Source organism: Nansenia antarctica, assembly GCF_963989245.1.
Source record: "Nansenia antarctica genome assembly, chromosome: 1".
NCBI classification, from domain to species: domain Eukaryota; kingdom Metazoa; phylum Chordata; class Actinopteri; order Argentiniformes; family Microstomatidae; genus Nansenia; species Nansenia antarctica.
Window position 1 is genome coordinate 18,293,421 of NC_137674.1, and position 17,996 is coordinate 18,311,416.

The 17,996-nt window shown below is 47.6% G+C and overlaps 1 protein-coding gene across 3 annotated transcripts in view; it reads left to right on the forward strand.

The window, feature by feature from the left end:
• qkib (QKI, KH domain containing, RNA binding b) overlaps nucleotides 1–13,474 on the forward strand; it is a gene marked incomplete at both ends in the record, with an annotated part of 72,951 nt that extends 59,477 nt beyond the window's left edge. The window contains 3 exons of one of the 3 annotated variants that reach the window (XM_080544877.1): nucleotides 9,323–9,410; nucleotides 10,400–10,696; nucleotides 13,392–13,474. In XM_080544877.1, the coding sequence (XP_080401003.1) occupies nucleotides 9,323–9,410; nucleotides 10,400–10,696; nucleotides 13,392–13,474 (468 nt within the window). Of the gene's footprint in view, nucleotides 1–9,322; nucleotides 9,411–10,399; nucleotides 10,697–11,400; nucleotides 11,505–13,391 lie in introns of those variants that run through there. The other 2 variants (XM_080544878.1, XM_080544876.1) reach the window with 2 other exon arrangements.
• Nucleotides 13,475–17,996: the final 4,522 nt, after the last annotated feature.

Consider the following 17,996-nt stretch of genomic DNA (forward strand, 5'->3'; position numbering starts at 1 on the left):
CACCCCTGTCCTGAGCCAAACAGAACTCACCCAACGGGCCTCTTTCCTCCCCTCTCTCCTCTTATATCGGGGATCTGAGGGGGGGGGGGGGGGAATGGGGGTTGAACGGAGTTGAAAGGGGTTCGAATATGCGTCTCCGTGGCAACCTGTCGAGTGGCTCTTGTCCCGGGCTTTCAAAAGAAGCAGGGGGGGGGGGGGTCATGTGACTGTAAAAAGAGAGGCTTGAATTCCTCCTCCGAACTGCCCCCTGTGTTTCAGCCCACGGGGGAGAGCAGGGACCCCCCAAGCTCTGGGAAACAAGCTGTCCATCCCCATCCTCACACTTATCCCCCCCCCCCCCCCCCCTTCCTCTCTTCACCCCCCCCCCCCCCCCCCTTCCTCTCTTCACCCCCCTCTCCCCGGGTAAGTGAGGGATTCGATCTATTGAGGAAAATTGTTTTTCACAGAAACGAATCTACCCCTGCCGTTCTGGTTTCGTCGAGATATTTCATTGTAGCAGCTGCCACCCTCAGGCATCCACAGTGAAATGTCACGTCAGAAATTAGCCCTGTTCTGAACCCCTTCTGTCAGGGAAAAAAATCGCTATTCTTCACACAACAGGGTGATTGCTGTGTGAAGTCACGCTTGACTTCTACGCTTTTGTGGCATTCTGCAAGATGTCAAAAATTGACGTCCTACTATTTGAAAAATATAGGTACTTATTGTAAAATACAAGGCTAAGTGGGTCACCATCAGCTTCCTGTTATTTGAAGTAGGTGTAATAGTTGCATTTATTATGTCACTTATTTTAGTGTAAGTATATTTTATTACAAATGTATTATATATATTTTATTTTTAGTATTATAGGCTATTGTAATTGGACTGACTTATATAGAGCCTTATTCCAAAGTGCTTTACAATGGCCTCTTATTCACCCATTCACACACCAATGGCGGCAAGCTACAATGCAATTTTGGGTTCAGTGTCTTGCCCAAGGACACCTCGACATGTAGCCAGCCGGGGATCGAACCACCGACCTTGCGATCATTAGAAGCCGGCTCTATGAAGAGCCTTCTTTGCCTTCGCGCATCCATGAGCCTTGGGGCGCCCAAACACCCTGTCGCCGGTTTGTGGTTTGACCCTCCTCGGACCACTGTCCAGGTACTTACCATTGCTGACCAGAGACCCCCACAAGCCTCGTGGACCCAGAGACGCTCTGACCCAGTCGTCTGGCCATAGTCTCTCAGGCACTGGCGGACTCGGGGGGGGGCAGTGGGGGCGACCGCCCCTCCTGGTGCCCCCACGGTTGAAAAACGTCTCTCTTAAGTGCCCTTTTGAGTGGCGAAAATTAGAGGACGTGCCCTATTGGTGGCCCTCCAATGGTCTAAACTTGACCATGTGCCCCCACCGTTGAAAAACGTTGCACTAAAGTGCCCTTTTGAGTGGCAAAATTAGAGGATGTGCCCTATTGGCTGCCCTTCCAGTGGTCTAAACTTGACCGTGTGCACTGATGGGGTCCCATGTTGTGCAGTAGGTGCCCTTTTTTTCTTTCCGCCCCTGCCCTTCAAACAGCCTGTGTCCGCCACTGCTCTCTTTCTTTACTCCTGACCATTTCTCCTGCATCCAACACATCAACTTCAAGAACGGACTGTTCACTCGCTGCCTAATATATCCCACCCCTTGACAGGTGCCATGGTAACAAGGTTAAGCATCATCATAATAATGTTATTCACTTCACCTGTCAGTGGTCATACTGATTTGGCTCGTTGGTGTACATGACTGCTAGGAATATCAGGTATAATTCCACTCAAGTCTTCTCTCACCAAAACTCCTAGCTGTATCAATATCAACATGAATCCAGAGTGTTTGGGTCTGATAGTAATGGAGATTATGATGTTCTTATCTGACACACCGCGTGGCAATCTCACCATAAGCAGAGGGGGAAATTAGAATATCGGTGGAAATGAATTATAAACATAGTCATGTATTTATTTATTTTATTTTTGGGGGACTTTCAAAAGGAGTCAAACAGCAGGCCAGTAACAGAGCCTCTGTTTGAAGATAAGAGAACATTATGAGAATGTGAAAGTTGAGTTGTTGAGAGAAACTCTTCCGTATCTCTGGAGTGAGTCGTGCCATGCAGGCATGTTTAGCCTACTGTGTAGATAGCCAGTTGGCTAGTACAGGTTCATGTTTACTGTGTAGATAGCCAGTTGGCTAGCACAGGTTCATGTTGGCTAGCACAGGTTCATGTTTACTGTGTAAACAAACAACAAGTCAACAATAAAAGTAATTAAAAAAAAAAAGTGACAATAGAAGATAGTGAAAGATGTCTTGCCTAGGGCACCAACACGGCCCCAATAGTCCCACTGGATGACTCAGCTTTCTGACGGTTTTGGATTTGTATTCAGAGGAAAAGACGCTGCAGACAACTGGATAGTAATTGATAATCCATCCGATCGATCGATCGCGCTAAAGTTCACCCTCAGAGCTCAGTTCAAACCGCCGTCGCGCGACTCAGACGACTTTCTCTCTGGTAGTCGTAGGAGTGATTTGTAGTACCGTGGTGTTACCGTGGCAGTAGCCTATTAGAATGCGCGGTTCACACAGCGCCCCGGTGCACTGTGGGGGGACACCTCTCCTCTCCACTTAAATTTCCTTTTTTTTTTCCTGAAGCCAAATTAACATGAAAGCTCTGTGTGTCTGGGGCCTTACGTGGAGCGCCGAGAGATTATCACCCCAGATGCTGAATGCTTCCTTAAATCTACCCCCCCCTCCTCCTCCTCCTCCTCCTCCTCCTCCTTCACTTCCTCTGACCTACCATGACTCGAGTGTGATTGCACACACACACACACACACACACACACACACACACAAGCACACACAAGGACACATGCTCCCTATGTGCTCTCTCGTGTGTGTGTGTGTGTGTGTGTGTGCGTGCCCCAGTACACACTAGTAGAAATGCATTAAAACCTCTAAGACATACGACATACACCCATAACCAATAAGACATACCTACAACATACTTAACACATACATAAGACATAGGATAAGTTAACAGACAAGCCCGTCTCTTGTCTCTGACTGTATCAATCCAACCCTCCCCTCACATCCTGTCCGACCAGGAAAGGCTTCTCCCCACACCAGAGTGACTGTTCTCAGAATACCCAGCAGGCTAATTTTGCCCTCCCCATCTCTTCTCATTGTGTCCGTTCTAAGACAAAGGGCAGACATGGTTTGTTGTTCGAGCCTTATATAATCAAACAGCCTCTTGTTGGTGTTTGGACACGCAGTTGCTGTATAAACACTTGTGCAACATGGAGACCTTCTGGGACCTTTTATCCCACTTTGTTGCGTAACTCCCTGGTCATATGAGTGTTCGTGTATGTGTGTAGCCAGAGTCAATTTGGTCGCTGGTCTCCATGGTGCATTGGCAAACTGTCGGGAGAAACACGTACTCTGTTTGCAGATGTGAATTCTAACGAGTGTTCATCTAATTAGCCAGCTATGCCACATAAAAGGAGAGCTACAAGTCCAATTAACATATATATTGGATTAAGAGCCAATTACACTCATGTGCTGTAATGCAGAGGTAATCTTTCCCTCTATGGCTTACTAGTGTGTGTGTGTGTGTGTGTGTGTGTGTGTACCTACTTTTTGTGCGTGAATGCTTGTCTGCGTGTGTGTGTGTGTGTATGTATGTATGTGTATGTGTGTGTGTACCTACTTTTTGTGCGGGAATGCTCGTCTGCGTGCGTGTGTGAATGCTCATCTGAATAGTGGTGAATGCGTGCATGTGTGTGCGTGCGTGTGTGCGAGCGAGAGAAAACAAACAGGAAGCGGGGGCCCTTCCACAGTGTGTTTTCTCTGCGACGCCTCTCCGCAGCGTCTGTGCGTCCTGTCTCAGCTGGAAGGGGGCGGGTGTCTGTCTGTCTGTACACACACACACACACACACACACACACACCCGTGCTTGTCTCCAGCTGCACGGTAATGAATGCAAGTCCCTGGGTGACCGTGTCTCTGGAACAGCCCAGCAGCCCGAGCAGAGAGAGGCTCTCAGACTGATTATCCCATTAGCCGCAGTGACTCCCACTCTGTTTGGCTCCGGCAGCGTTGTCGTGGGGACGGGAACATACTAGAAAAGTTTCTAGTCAAGAGATCGGGTCGGGACGGGACGGGGGGGGAAAGCATCCGTAGTCCGTCCGTGCGATTGCGAGAGACAGGAAGGGCAGGAGGAGAGGATGAGGTGACGCAGTGGCCTGCTGCCAGGAGAGGGAGGGGAGGGGGTGGGGGTGGGGGGGTAGGGGGTGTTCAGAGATAGCAGCTGTACTCACTGGGTGAGTGGGACACGTTCCTGGAGGGCTGGGGGGAGAGGGAGAGGGAGGGAGGGGGGGGGGGGGGGGAGAGAGAGAGAGAGAGAGAGAGAGAGAGAGAGAGAGAGAGAGAGAGAGAGAGAGAGAGAGAGAGAGAGAGAGAGAGAGAGAGAGAGAGAGAGAGAGAGAGAGAGAGATTCCGAATTCCGTCCGTCCGGTTTCCGAATCCACCCCCCGTCCTCCCTCTCCTTCCCTCTTCAGCCAATCAGAGCGCGTCACCCTTCCTACTCCCAAACAGCTGATCCGAGGAGGCTGTCGGAGTCCACCCCCCCCCTCTTCGCCTTTGCCTTCGGGCGGGGGAGCTACGTCGTAAAAGTTGTCGTAGCGGTCACTCCCGACCCCCCGCTTTAATCACCAACGTTACTCATCTCTGCTTTTGGCCGATGTCAATAACCAGCGATTATGTCATGAGAATCACAGCCATAAATATTGCTACGGAATCTGTTCTGTGAAATAGGAGAAAAGCTGGGTGCTGGTGGGTCGTTGCGTACTGTGCTGGCCACATTGAGAGAGGAGTAGATAGATATATTGAAAGCGATTTCCTGCCAAAATCCCCAAATAGCATGTCAGTCATGATCGAAAGAGAGGGAACCAAAGGCGGAAAGAGAGAGGGAGAGATCAAGAGAAGAGAAATAACACACACACACAGAGAGAGAGAGAGAGAGAGAGAGAGAGAGAGAGAGAGATATCCTGGCAGTCATTGTTTTCCAAAGGTCATAGTGATCCCAGCCTGAATAGCATCGGAATTATTCCTCTTTATGCAAGCTGACATAAAAAGCATTCCACACACACGGACCTGAGCACACTACCAAAGGGGACAGATAGACACACATACACACACACACACTCAGAGATAGACATATGGACAGACAGACAGACACATAAACACACACACACACACTCAGAGATAGACATACGGACAGACGTCCAGACAGACAGACAGACAGACAGACTGACTGACTGACAAACACACAGACAGTGGAGCCTCTAGCGGGCTGTTTGCATTGACATTTCCACTATTAGAATATCACAATTCTATCCAGAGTCAGTTCATAGTGACGTCTTTTCTGTGCAGTGTCATTTTCACTGTCTCGTGATTCTAAACGGTTCCGTGTGATACCGGGGTCAGCGAGTTAAGCTTTGACTTTGACACTCAACGCACCCAAAAACAACACATCCTCCAGGTTCAAATCCCCCGTATCGTCCTCTCCGATCTTATTCCACTTCTGCCCAGTGTCGACTAAATCCCGTGCGACACGTGGATTCACAGTCTCTGAACGTTTGATGACAGCCGAGTCGAATCGAAACGGCATCTCCCGTTCGCATAACCCAGTCCCAAGGAAACGATTTAAAACCACTCGGGAAAACAAAGACACAGGACCCGTTGAAAAAGGGGCTTTTAAAGAGTTAAGCGCTCCGAGCACACAGATGCATGTTAGCGTGGTCTCGGATTAGACCAAGCCCGTCATGTTGGGTAGTACACATGCGGCGCTCCGATCGCACAGGCTTCCCTGCTTGCGGCCATAGGGAGAGATGGGAGGGAAGGATGCAAAACCACAAAATAGACTGAAGGGTGTCTGAAGCATTTGTGTTGGACGGAAATCAACCTTTATTGATGTTTGCTCCAAGCACTTGATCCTCAGCACATGCACACACACACACACACACCGAGACGCACGCACGCACGCGCGCGCACACACACACACACACACACAATCGTACTAACACAAACATCCACATACACACACACAAACAAGCACGCACACACACACAGAGACGCACGCACACACACAATCGTACTGACACAAACATCCACATACACACACACACACAAACAGGCACGCACACACACACACAGGCACACACACTCTTCTATATCTGCCTGGCTTCTGAGCCGTGGCAGTGTGAGTTGTGCAGAGCGGGTCTTTGTGTGTCTGCGCTTGGCAGCGTTTCACAGTACCAGCAGGAAGGGCCCACGGCAACACTGTCACAGAGGGACCGGGAGAGAGAGAGTGCAGGAGAGAGATAGAGAAACAAGAGAGGGCCTAGCAGAGGGTGGGGAAACATTAGGAGGAAAACAAGGTAAAAGGGCAGTTTAGAGTCTCGTTTGTTCTCAAAGCAAAACTTAAATCGTTTGCGCAGAGTGGAAAGAAATGAGAAAGCTTCCTAACCTTCCCGACACGACTCCTAGCCTCGACGCTGACTTTCAAAAGAGAAGAAGAAGTCGACAGTCATGGTGGACTGACTCTTCCTCACCAGAACCCACAGCAGCACAGGTGCTACAGAGTCCGTCAGGACTCACAGAGTGACAACACAGCGCCCCTCGCTGGCTCCGTGCTGCAACTGCAAGTTATGGAACTGAGATATGAACGTTGTCCACCTGAACGAGTAGAGGACCGAGTCCAAAACAGAAAGATCGCCTCGCCCCCCTTGCTCTTATACTATACCCCCCCCCCCCCCCACACACACACACACACCCTAACCACACACACACACACATGCGCACATACACACCGACCACACACACACGCGCACGCGCCGCACACACACCGACTCCACACACACACACACACACACACTTCATATTCATATTGTAGCGTCAATGTTGCTCAAAGATAATCGAACGGTACCACTCAAGGACGAGTGCTCCATTTGTTGATTAAATAACAAGTCAGGGTGATTTATCTCAGCAGAGCGGCCCCTCCAAGGACTATTAATCACTCCAAACATCGCTTATTAAAAAGTATTGATGTTTTGATCTATACAGGATTCAGTGAGTGTTGTGTTGTTTTTCCGAGGGCCTTATTTGAGTCTTTGCTCATAGTCTCTTTTTCAGAAGCCCCCTCTCACTCCCCTCCCGCTGAGAGCCCTCATCTCATCTTTACAAGTCTTCCACAAAATCGAGGTTCTGATAAAAACAAAGTCTGATTGCATTTTTTCCTGGAGTTAATTGTTGCTCCAGGCACGGAAATGAGTCTAGCCTAGTGATGTGAGAAGAGTTGGACTCAGATGAACAAATACTTCAGTACTGTTTGTCTGTTTGTCAGATGAGCAGATTAGAGATGTGTAGTGAGTTATCCCAGACACAGCTGAACGGATAAGACATTGATCTGGGTGGACAGACGAGACAAAGATCAACATGTACCAGAGTGAACAGTAACGTGTGAGATTCCACTGGAAGTACAAGCAAATGCCTCCAAAGTAACTGGGTGACGCTTCATCATACAGCAGGATAATGACCCAGAACACACTGTCATAGCAACTAGGGAGGTTTTCAGACCCAAAAAGTGGAAAGTTGTTGACTGCAAAATCAATCTCCAGATTGATATCCTCTTGAACATGCAGTTGATCTGCCGAAGAGGAGACTTAAGGCGAATCGTCCTCAAAACAAACAACAAGTGAAGATGGCTGCTGTACAGGCCTGGCAGAGAGGGAATATACCCAGTGTCTGGTGGGGTCAATGGTTCGCAGACTTCAGGATGTTATTGCTTGCAAAGGTGTCAACCAAATAAGCATTAAGTAAGCAATAAGCAACCAATAACATTTAAGATTTAAATCTGTCCCATCACTTTTGGGTACCCTGAAACAGGGGGACTAAGCATAAACGTGTTGTAATTTCTGAATGGTGAAACCAACAAACTTGCAGGGCTGACATGTTTACATTGCTAAATAATAATAATAATAATTCAATATTCATGATTTATTTTATTGCCATGTGTGCCAAAAGTGTATTACATCCCATTATACAAGTACAAGAGAGTAACATTCTTATGGCTTCAGTTTCAATCGACATTGCAGCAGCAAGAGAAAACTAAATGGCAATGGAAAAAATTAGGCAAGATACAATTGAGCAATACAATAATAGAATAGTAAAACAATGTCATTTCTCATTATAATCCATAATGGCATAATGCATCTAGTGGGACTTTGCTAGCTAGCTAAAAAGCTAACACCTGTGACACATTTGTTGATGGCATGTAACTCACTACATAGTTAACAAGCGGCTGTGGCGCAGGAGGTAGAGCCGGCGTCTAACCGCGGCTGGCCACATGTTGAGGTGTCCTTGGGCACTGAACCCCAAATTGCTCCCGATGAGCGGTGCCGGCACCTTGCATGGTAGCTTGCCGCCATCGGTGGGTGAATGTGTGAGTGAACGGATGAACGAGAGGCCGTTGTAAAGCGCTTTGGAATAAGGCGGTATATAAGACAGTCCGTTTACCATTTAACAAGCAAACACGTTTGGCTCTGGCATGTAACTCACTACATAGTTAACAAACTAACACATTTGACTCACTGTCGGTGTGTCGGCAACAAACATACAAACGTGTACATACACACAGCTTAGTAAACAACGCATGGAACTCACTTACCCAGAAATAAAGCAGACGGCGTATCGACAGACCACAGTCCTGCAGGATGCAACCTCAGCAAATATGTTCAAGTCAAGACTAAAAGCCTATCTTTTTAATATTGCCTTTAAATGACTAAATAATTAAATTAATATTATAAAAACCCATCCTTTTAATATTGCCTTTAAATTACAAAATAATTAAATTAAGATTATATAATGATTAAAGCACTTTGAGCTGCAACGTTTGCAGGAAAAGCGCTATACAAATAAAGTTATTATTATTATTATTATTATTATTATTTATGACGGTGTGTGTTGGGTGTTTCCGAAGGGGATAACCCTGGCTTTCACACCATGAGAAGGTTTGGTTGCCGGGGGTGACGGTGCTGGGGGTTGAGTGACCCATGGGTTCCCAGTTCATTTTAAAAGTGGCCCACTATGAAAGGTCATTGGGGACCCCTGGTGTAGATGTAGTTTCCAATGTTCCAATGAGAGGTGAGCCCAATCTGTACACACTTCAACAGTGCAACGTTTGACACTTGCTGTGTGTGTGTGTGTGTGTGTGTGTGTGTGTGTGTGTGTGTGTGTGTGTGTGTGTGTTTGTGTGTGACAGGCCGAGGGAGAGGATAGTCTGAAGAAGATGCAGCTGATGGAGCTGGCCATCCTCAACGGCACCTACCGAGACGCCAACATCAAGTCACGTAAGAATGACATCACCCTCTCTCTCTCTCTCTCTCTCTCTCTCTCTCTCTCTCTCTCTCTCTCTCTCTCTCTCTCTCTCTCTCTCTCTCTCTCTCTCTCTCTGTCTCTCTCTGTCTCTCTCTCTCTCTCTCTCTCTGTCTCTCTCTATCTCTCTCTCTCTGTCTCTGTCTCTCTCTCCTTTCTCTCTCTGTCTTTTACTCTCTCTCTCTCTCTTTCTCTCTCTGTCTTTTACTCTCTCCTCTCTCTCTCTCCTCTCTCTCTCTGTCTTTTACTCTCTCTCCTCTCTCTCTCTTAGTCATGTAAGAATGACATCACCCCTCTCTCTCTCTCTCTCTCTCTCTCTCTCTTTCTCTCTCTCTCTCTCTCTCTCTCTCTCTCTCTCTCTCTCTCTCTCTCTCTCTCTCTCCTCTCTCTCTCTCTGTTGCCAGGCAAGGCACTGACTGACACTGGGTGGGCTGTGGGGGGCTGTTGTATGTAACTCCAACTGTTCTTTTAACAAATGAGGACTTTGTGTGCCATGCAGAGTAGCTGAGCAGCTGTTGTGTGGGTAGCTGTACATGTCAGCTGTACATGTCAGCCATGAGAGAGTCTGTCCAACATATCTCATTCTCCTACTACCACTCTTAGCGATACTAACGTGTGTTATGTTTCCATCCTCCCTCCCTCCCCTCCCTTGTCCATCCCCTTCCTCCCTCCCCTCCCTCCCTTGTCCATCCCCTCCCTCCCTTGTCCATCCCCTTCCACCCTCCCCTCCCTCCCTTGTCCATCCCCTCCCTCCCTCCCTCCCTTGTCCATCCCCTCCCCTCCCTCCCTTGTCCATCCCCTCCCTCCCTCTCTTGTCCATATCCTCCATCCCCTCCCTCCCTCGTCCATCCTTTTCCTCCCTCCGTTGCCCATCCCATCCCCTCCCTCCCTTGTCCATCCCCTCCCTCCCCTCCCCTGTGTCCCCTCCCTCCCCTCCCCTGTGTCCTCTCCCCTCTCCCTCCAGCCGCCTTGGCCTTCTCCCTCGCCGCCACCGCCCAGGCGCCCCGCCTCATCACGGGGCCCGGCAGCCTCCTCCAACAGGGCTCCCTGCGCACGCCCACCCCGGCCGGCCCCACCATCATGCCCCTGCTCCGGCAGATCCAGACCTGCATGCCCAACGGCTCCCCCCACCCGGGGGCCACCCTGCTGCCCCAGGGGCCCGAGTCCGGGCTGATCTACGCCTCGCCCTACGACTACCCCTACACCCTGGCCCCCGCCACCTCCATCCTGGAGTACCCCATCGACTCCAGCGGGGTGTTAGGTAAGCATGCTGCGTGCCCCTGCGATTGCCCCGCGGCCCCCCCTCACCACCACCACCACCACCACCCCCCCGCCCACGCCCAGTGGAACCACCCCAACGCCATGTTGCTCCTGCGCCACTCCTCTTAGAGAACCCTGTCCCTTTTCAGAATAAATCCCCCCCCCCCAAAAAGCCTCCCAAGCCAAGTGCCCCCCCCCCCACTGGAGATCGTCCTCCCTCAGAGAGAGAAGGGTCGACCGTAACAACACTCCAGCTCTCTCTCTCTCTCTCCAAGTCTTCGTTTTTTTCACTATCCTGAGACACACGTCTCTCTTTCTCTCTCTCTCTCTCTCTCTCTCTCTCTCTCTCTCTCTCTCTCTCTCTCTCTCTCTCTCTCTCTCTCTCTCTCTCTCTCTCTCTCTATCGTATGACGGCGTAAATGTGAACTGCTACGAAACGGCATCAAAATGCCGAAAGCAGCTTTCGTCGGGGTTCAGGGTTGATTTTACACACCTGCAGGGTTTCCCTCTCAGCCACTAAACAGACAGATTTTGCGGCCCGGCAGCAGAGGGGGAACCAGAACTTCGACTGTTTGGTGTTTGGTGGAAGGGAGAACGGGGTGGGAGAACGGGGTGGGAGAGTGGGTGGGGGTGATTGGGGGGGGGGGTTTGAGACGCAAAAGCGAAGATTTCACCCTGTCTCTCTCTCTTGTGTGACCTATACAGCGTCCTCAAAGGCGGAGGAGCTGCCCCTCTACCTGGGCTTTCAGACCTGTCACTTTCCCATCACTGTGCAGAGAGGGGAGCACTCCAACCGGCCTCCCTTTTAAAGAAATACTACATCTCCCTCCCCCCACCCCCATCACAAACACACACACCCCTCCCCCAATACACACACACACACACACACACACGTTGGACTGGCCGAGGATCGGCCCCCTTCTGAACATCCACAAGCTACACGGGGGAGGCCCCCCCCCCCCCCCGCCCTGCATGTATCATGTTCAGTTCGAAGTGACGTGTGTGTGTGTGTTACCCATGACCCTCTTTGATTGATTTTCTGTCCTGATATATATCTATACCTATATTTGTGTATGATGATGAGGGAGGGAAAAACAGCACTGAGTCCCTAGGGGGGACCACCCCCCTCATTCCCCTTCTCTCTCTGGGCGGGGCCGGGGGGGGACATGAGGACGGTGAGGGGTCAAGTGAGGGGTTAGGGTGCCGGGGGGGGGGGGGGGTCGATGGGAGCACCCTGGGAAGCATAGGCATAGGCTTTATTCTCAAAGTGATTGGAGGACGTTCCAGTCTTAATTTCCCTCTCTGACTCCTCTTAGAGTGGAAAAAACTAGAAAGTAACGATTGTAGCCGTCAGTGAGCATAGCCTTTTTGAAAGCCTTTGAAGCCTTTTTTCAAATCGACTGTCCTAAAATGGCTTTGGGAATAGGGCCCCGGTGTGTGTGTGTGTGTGTGTGTGTCGTTCCTGAAAGGACCAACAGACACTCCCCTGCCACTCACTCCTCCTTGTCTTCCTGTGTTCTTTAGCTTGTGGCTTTCTCTACAGAAAAGGCTAAAAGAGTTTCAAGGAGCCTCATCGAGCCCCTCGCCCAGTCTGAGGGTTAACACACGTGCGCTTTCTGTTTCACAGCTGCCTTTTGAGTAACGATGAACCGCGAGCCAGGCCTAGCAGTCAGACAGACAGACAGACAGACAGACAGACAGACAGATGCTAGACAGACAGGCGGCTCCCTCACTACTGACTTTTACACTGGCCAACCCTCCCCCCAAAGAGGCACAGCTCTTTATGCCATGTACAGTATGTGTGTGTATGGTCTGTACTGTATGTGTATATGTGTGTACACACACTTTATCTCTCTCACACACACACACACACACACACACTCACACACACAGACTCACACACACACACACTCACACACACACACACACACACACACACACACACACACACACATACGTGCATATGTACACATACTTACTAGACTGTTTTACTGACTGCTAAGTTTGGATTTTAAAAAAGATAAACGATACTGTCTTGCTTTACTAATCACTTAATTCATTGCCTTTTTTTCTACTTCTTGTTTTTTTTTTTAAGTAAGAGATGTTCTTTTTTTACTACTGCAAATGTGCCTAAAAGTTTTAATCTCTGGGCTTTGACCAGAGAGTGAGTGACCAGTATTATATTTAAAAAACAAACAAATAACTGGAGAGATTCTTTTCCTAATGGTCGACCTGAGATTATGTGACTAGTAAAGCATCCCTCTCTGTGTGTGTGTGTGCGTGTGTGTGTGTGTGTGTGTGTGTGTGTGTGTGTGTGTGTGTGTGTGTGTGTGTGTGTGTGTGTGTGTGCGTGCGTGTCTGCGTGCCTGTATGTGTGCATGCGTGCGTGTATGTGTGCGTGTGTGTGCATAAATGCCTAACGTCTGTGTGAATCTGTCCCAAGGACTAAAGAAACACAATGTTCCTTAAGATCAAGGTCATTCCATAGTCATGAATGCTACTAAATCAGAGATTTCTACTTGTTACAAAAACAATATGAGTATAATTTGTGCCTTAACATGAATTTCTAATGATTTGCATAATTTTTCTAGATGTGTTTGGTCAATATACAGTACATATAGAAACACTGCTGGTATGACGAGGCGACGAGGATGACATACCTAATCCTTGTTTTGGTAATGTTGTTGCAATCCGAGCAGGTGCAGTGACTGCTAAAGTTCGAAGGCACGAATTGCGGGTCCATCCTTACCAAAGGGTTGTGACCACAGACAGAGGTTAGTTTAGCTCCTATGCTTTTGTGTTTTTATCTGCCTGCTCACTGTTGGTCCTGATCTGTTTTGCAACAAATTCTTAAGCTTGTCGTCCCAGGTTTGTGACCCCCCCCCCCTCCCTGTTGTCAGCCTACGATTGGAACATTGATTTTGAGTCTGTTTGTTCTCAGAGTGAGCGCGTGGAGGGTTTTTTACAATATGGTTCTGATTAATAAGTGACCACGACACAGTAGCGATTATGCTTTTGTTTAGGTAGAGACACAAACATTACACACCTGCATTTAAAACACAACACTGCTTCACTCAACTCCATTATTTTGATGACCTTATGGATCAGACATGATGTTGATGACAAATAATGGGCCACCCTTTCTTTACGCAAAAAAAAAAGAAAACAAAAAGAAAACGATGATGTTTCCCCCTCTGTTCGATAAGAAGGTTGCAATGTTTCCAATGCACTTAAGTCTTCACTTGTGATATTGATTGATCAAGTATTCCATTTGTATTTATTTGTTTCTACAAATCAAATTGAAAGAATCTGTGAAGGAGAAAACAGAAGTGGGTGTAAACCTGTCGTGTCATATTTGTTTTTTCGCTGTCTAATTGGACTGCAATATCTTCCCCATTTTCTCTTACAGTTTTTGATAAAAAATGTCAGTTGTTTATTCTGTTTTCTACAGATGGGGAAACACATAGTGCCAAACCTTTTACACACAGTTTGAGCACTAGAACAGACACACATTTTATTGTTTAAGTCCACATGGAAGTGAACGTCAGACCAAGAGAGTTGATTGAAGTAGTTATTTGAGTGCATAAGTTATGTTTTTTATCATGGTAATTCACAATGACTCAACAAGGATTCTGCAGGTCTGTAGTCGACCAGTGCCAGTGCTGTTGTATCCTTTGCTCTGGTGATAAACACGACAGCTACGCTGTAAGCCTGTGGACCACACCTCCTCCGTCATGGCAGGACCACACTGAGAGTGCCTGCCTGATCAGTTGACGTCGATGATTCAGTAATACCATTTGAAGATAGAACCTCCACAAGCGGTCATTCTTCTATTCATTCATTTTGATCAAGAGACATTTTAAAGTTGTCTTAACTCTTAAGTCTTTAATCATTTTTTGCTGCTAAATTATGTGGATCAATAAACATATTATCACTGTATTTATGTACAGTACAGTAATAATTTCGCACTTTATATCTTTGGACTATATACTACACAGATATATATACTACACATACAGGTATTATGAACTGGGTCAAAGGATACTTGGGTTTTGGCACTGTTGATCAGACTGAATTTCCTCAGAGAAAGTATCATGGTTCAATCCAAACTGCTCTAAAACAAATGCTCAGAGTGCATTTAGCAGGGGTGTTATTACTAAAAGGCCAAACCTTAATAATAAATGAAAACTAAGGTATAACGGATAGGTGACACTGACAAAATTAATGAGAAACAAACTTCACATGAAATTGCACAAAGGCCTGTATTCAATCCATCTATTCACATGATTTGGCCCGACAGCCTGATTTATTAACAGTTTTACTCCACTCTAAGTTTGGTCAACCATGTATCAAACAGGTTGATGATGCAATGTAATAAACCTGACATTTGAGCATTTGTCCCCAGGGACATGTGGGGGTCAGGTGGTGTGGTAGGTGTGTTGAGTCCAGGCCAGTACTGTCAACCCTGTGTGTTGGTGCCAGGCAGGGGAGGAAGCAGGTGTCAAGACAGCGTCTGAAATGTGTGCCACTTTATCAGTTCACATTGGTTGAATGAGATGGTATCAAATGTGCAAATCAATTGGATGTAGATTTCTTTTTTAGACAATGACATTTTGATTTCCCTCAATCTTTCTTCCACTGAATTCAAAACAAACGGCTGTCAACAATAGATTTGTTCTTTTCCCAAAACTCCTAGAATACGATTTGTCCTATCTCTGTTGAATCTGTTAAAGAAGTCACACATTTCTTATTTCTTTCCATCTGTTGAATTTTGTCTTCATTTGAAAAGAGAGACTACGGCACAAATTTTGCACTGAACGATTTTAAGAAAAGCATTCTGGATCTCCTCTGCTCCGGGCGGGAGGGCACATGTGTTTAAAAAGTGAAAAAACTACAACAAACCTCAGACGATGAAATGAAATGAACAGTGAACACATCATATATCATTTAAGAGTCTTAAATGGACCACAGTGAAGTGGACAGAGTATTCTAGGGTCCACTTTACAGATGGGTAATTGCCAGAGTATGAATGCATTTACGAAATATTCCGAAATATTCCACTTGAGAAATTTTTTTATGTTTTACTGTAAGCTTCTTTTTATTTTTGTTGTTGCAAAGAAAATAGTATTTACTTGTGGCTTCTTCTTGAAATATATATATAAATATATATATTAAAAATATAAAGCAGGAATGTATATGAAATGTCAGATTTTACTGTATTTTGCAAATAAATAGCAAGGATATTCTAGAGCGCTATTTGTAGAAAAGACAAATATGCATCATAGCAGCTTTATAGCACCACTTTAGAAAATGTCCTATATTTTTGAATATATTTTAGGGCTTTATACAAAAGACAGGACCTTTTCAGTGTTTATATGCAAGTGCATTTTATATTATATGTCCTGAATTGTCTCTTGTCTCCTACGCTGAGGGCACCGGCTGGAGTGACAGCTTTAGCATGCTCACAGCTTCAACTTCCATGGCTAGTATGCTACTTAGAAAATATCATGTAGTGTTGCTTTGTATCATTAAAGCAAAGATGTTCATGTTTGTTGTAAATAGAAAAACATTCTTTGAAAAGGCAATAAAAAATTCTATTGAGTAAAAAACACAACAATCCATGTTTTGGCCCTAAATTATTTTTCCACGACAATGTGGTCCTCTTGAATTTGTCATTGTATCCCTTTCTAAATTCATCTCTGCTATAACAATGAAACATTCATATTCACTTCCATCATTACTAGTGGCTTGGCTCTTGAACCTCTGACGAGCTCTAATGCTTAATAGCAGTCAGATAACAATAACTTTACTTTTGTCTGTTGTGAAGGCTTCCTCATTTCATTTGAACTGTCCCTCTGTCCTGATCTCCTGTTCATTCACTTGACTGCTACTAACCATTAGAAATGTTACTGGAATTATCCTATTTTAATTTCCTCCTTTTAACATGAGAGCTATGGGGTGTGTGCTTGTCTTTCATTATGGTAAATCATGCTCTCATGATTTGACAAAAGTGTATTAATAGTTCTTCCTGAACTCTTGGATTCAATCGACCCACCATATGCATCTTTCTAGATCTTTACTAGCAGAGGAATTCCCCCCTTTTTCCTTTCTTCTACAACACGTTCACATCCAAGGATCTGGATTTGCTCAAACATGTTGTGCAAGACAGTGAAACGGTGCTGGGTAGATGGTGCCAGTCCTATGGTGGGTGGACTGGGTCCAGGGTTCAGTTGTGATATAGTCATGTTGTCATCCTGCTGTCACTAGCTGAGACTAATCTCCTCTATCTTTTTTCCTTTCCTTTCCTTTTTTGTTTCTCTCCTTTTCTTTTTTCCTTCCCCTCTGTTTGTTTGTTTGTTTGTTGGTTTTGTTTCCTAACCCACCCAGCCTCCACTGGCCACTAACCCTTGACCTTCTGACCTCTGAACTCTTCACCCAATGATGACCTGTTGCCATTGCCTGCCTGCAAATCACTTCTCTGGTAGAGAAAAACACAACAACACATAAAGCAGCCTTGGTGTAACAGCGTCACCTGACTAATGGATCACTACCACGGCCCGGCGCCCCTCCTGTCTGCCCTGTCTGCTTCTGAGCGCGCCGACCCTGACTCTAGACTGCACTGAATCATTGTTAAGCAATAAGTCCTGACTCCACCCCCCTACCCCTCCCACCCTCCCTCCTCCCAGTCCTACCCCTCCCACCCTCCCTCCTGCCAGTCCTACCCCTCCCACCCTCCCTCCGCCCAGTCCTACCCCTCCCACCCTCCCTCCTCCCAGTCCTACCCCTCCCACCCTCCCTCCTCCCAGTCCTACCCCTCCCACCCTCCCTCCTCCCAGTCCTACCCCTCCCACCCTCCCTCCTCCCAGTCCTACCCCTCCCTCCTCCCAGTCCTACCCCTCCCACCCTCCCTCCTCCCAGTCCTACCCCTCCCACCCTCCCTCCTCCCAGTCCTACCCCTCCCTCCTCCCTCCTGCCAGTCCTACCCCTCCCACCCTCCCTCCTCCCAGTCCTACCCCTCCCACCCTCCCTCCTCCCAGTCCTACCCCTCCCACCCTCCCTCCTCCCAGTCCTACCCCTCCCACCCTCCCTCCTCCCAGTCCTACCCCTCCCACCCTCCCTCCTCCCAGTCCTACCCCTCCCACCCTCTCTCCTCCCAGTCCTACCCCTCCCTCCTCCCAGTCCTACCCCTCCCACCCTCCCTCCTCCCAGTCCTACCCCTCCCACCCTCCCTCCTCCCAGTCCTACCCCTCCCTCCTCCCAGTCCTACCCCTCCCACCCTCCCTCCTGCCAGTCCTCCTGGC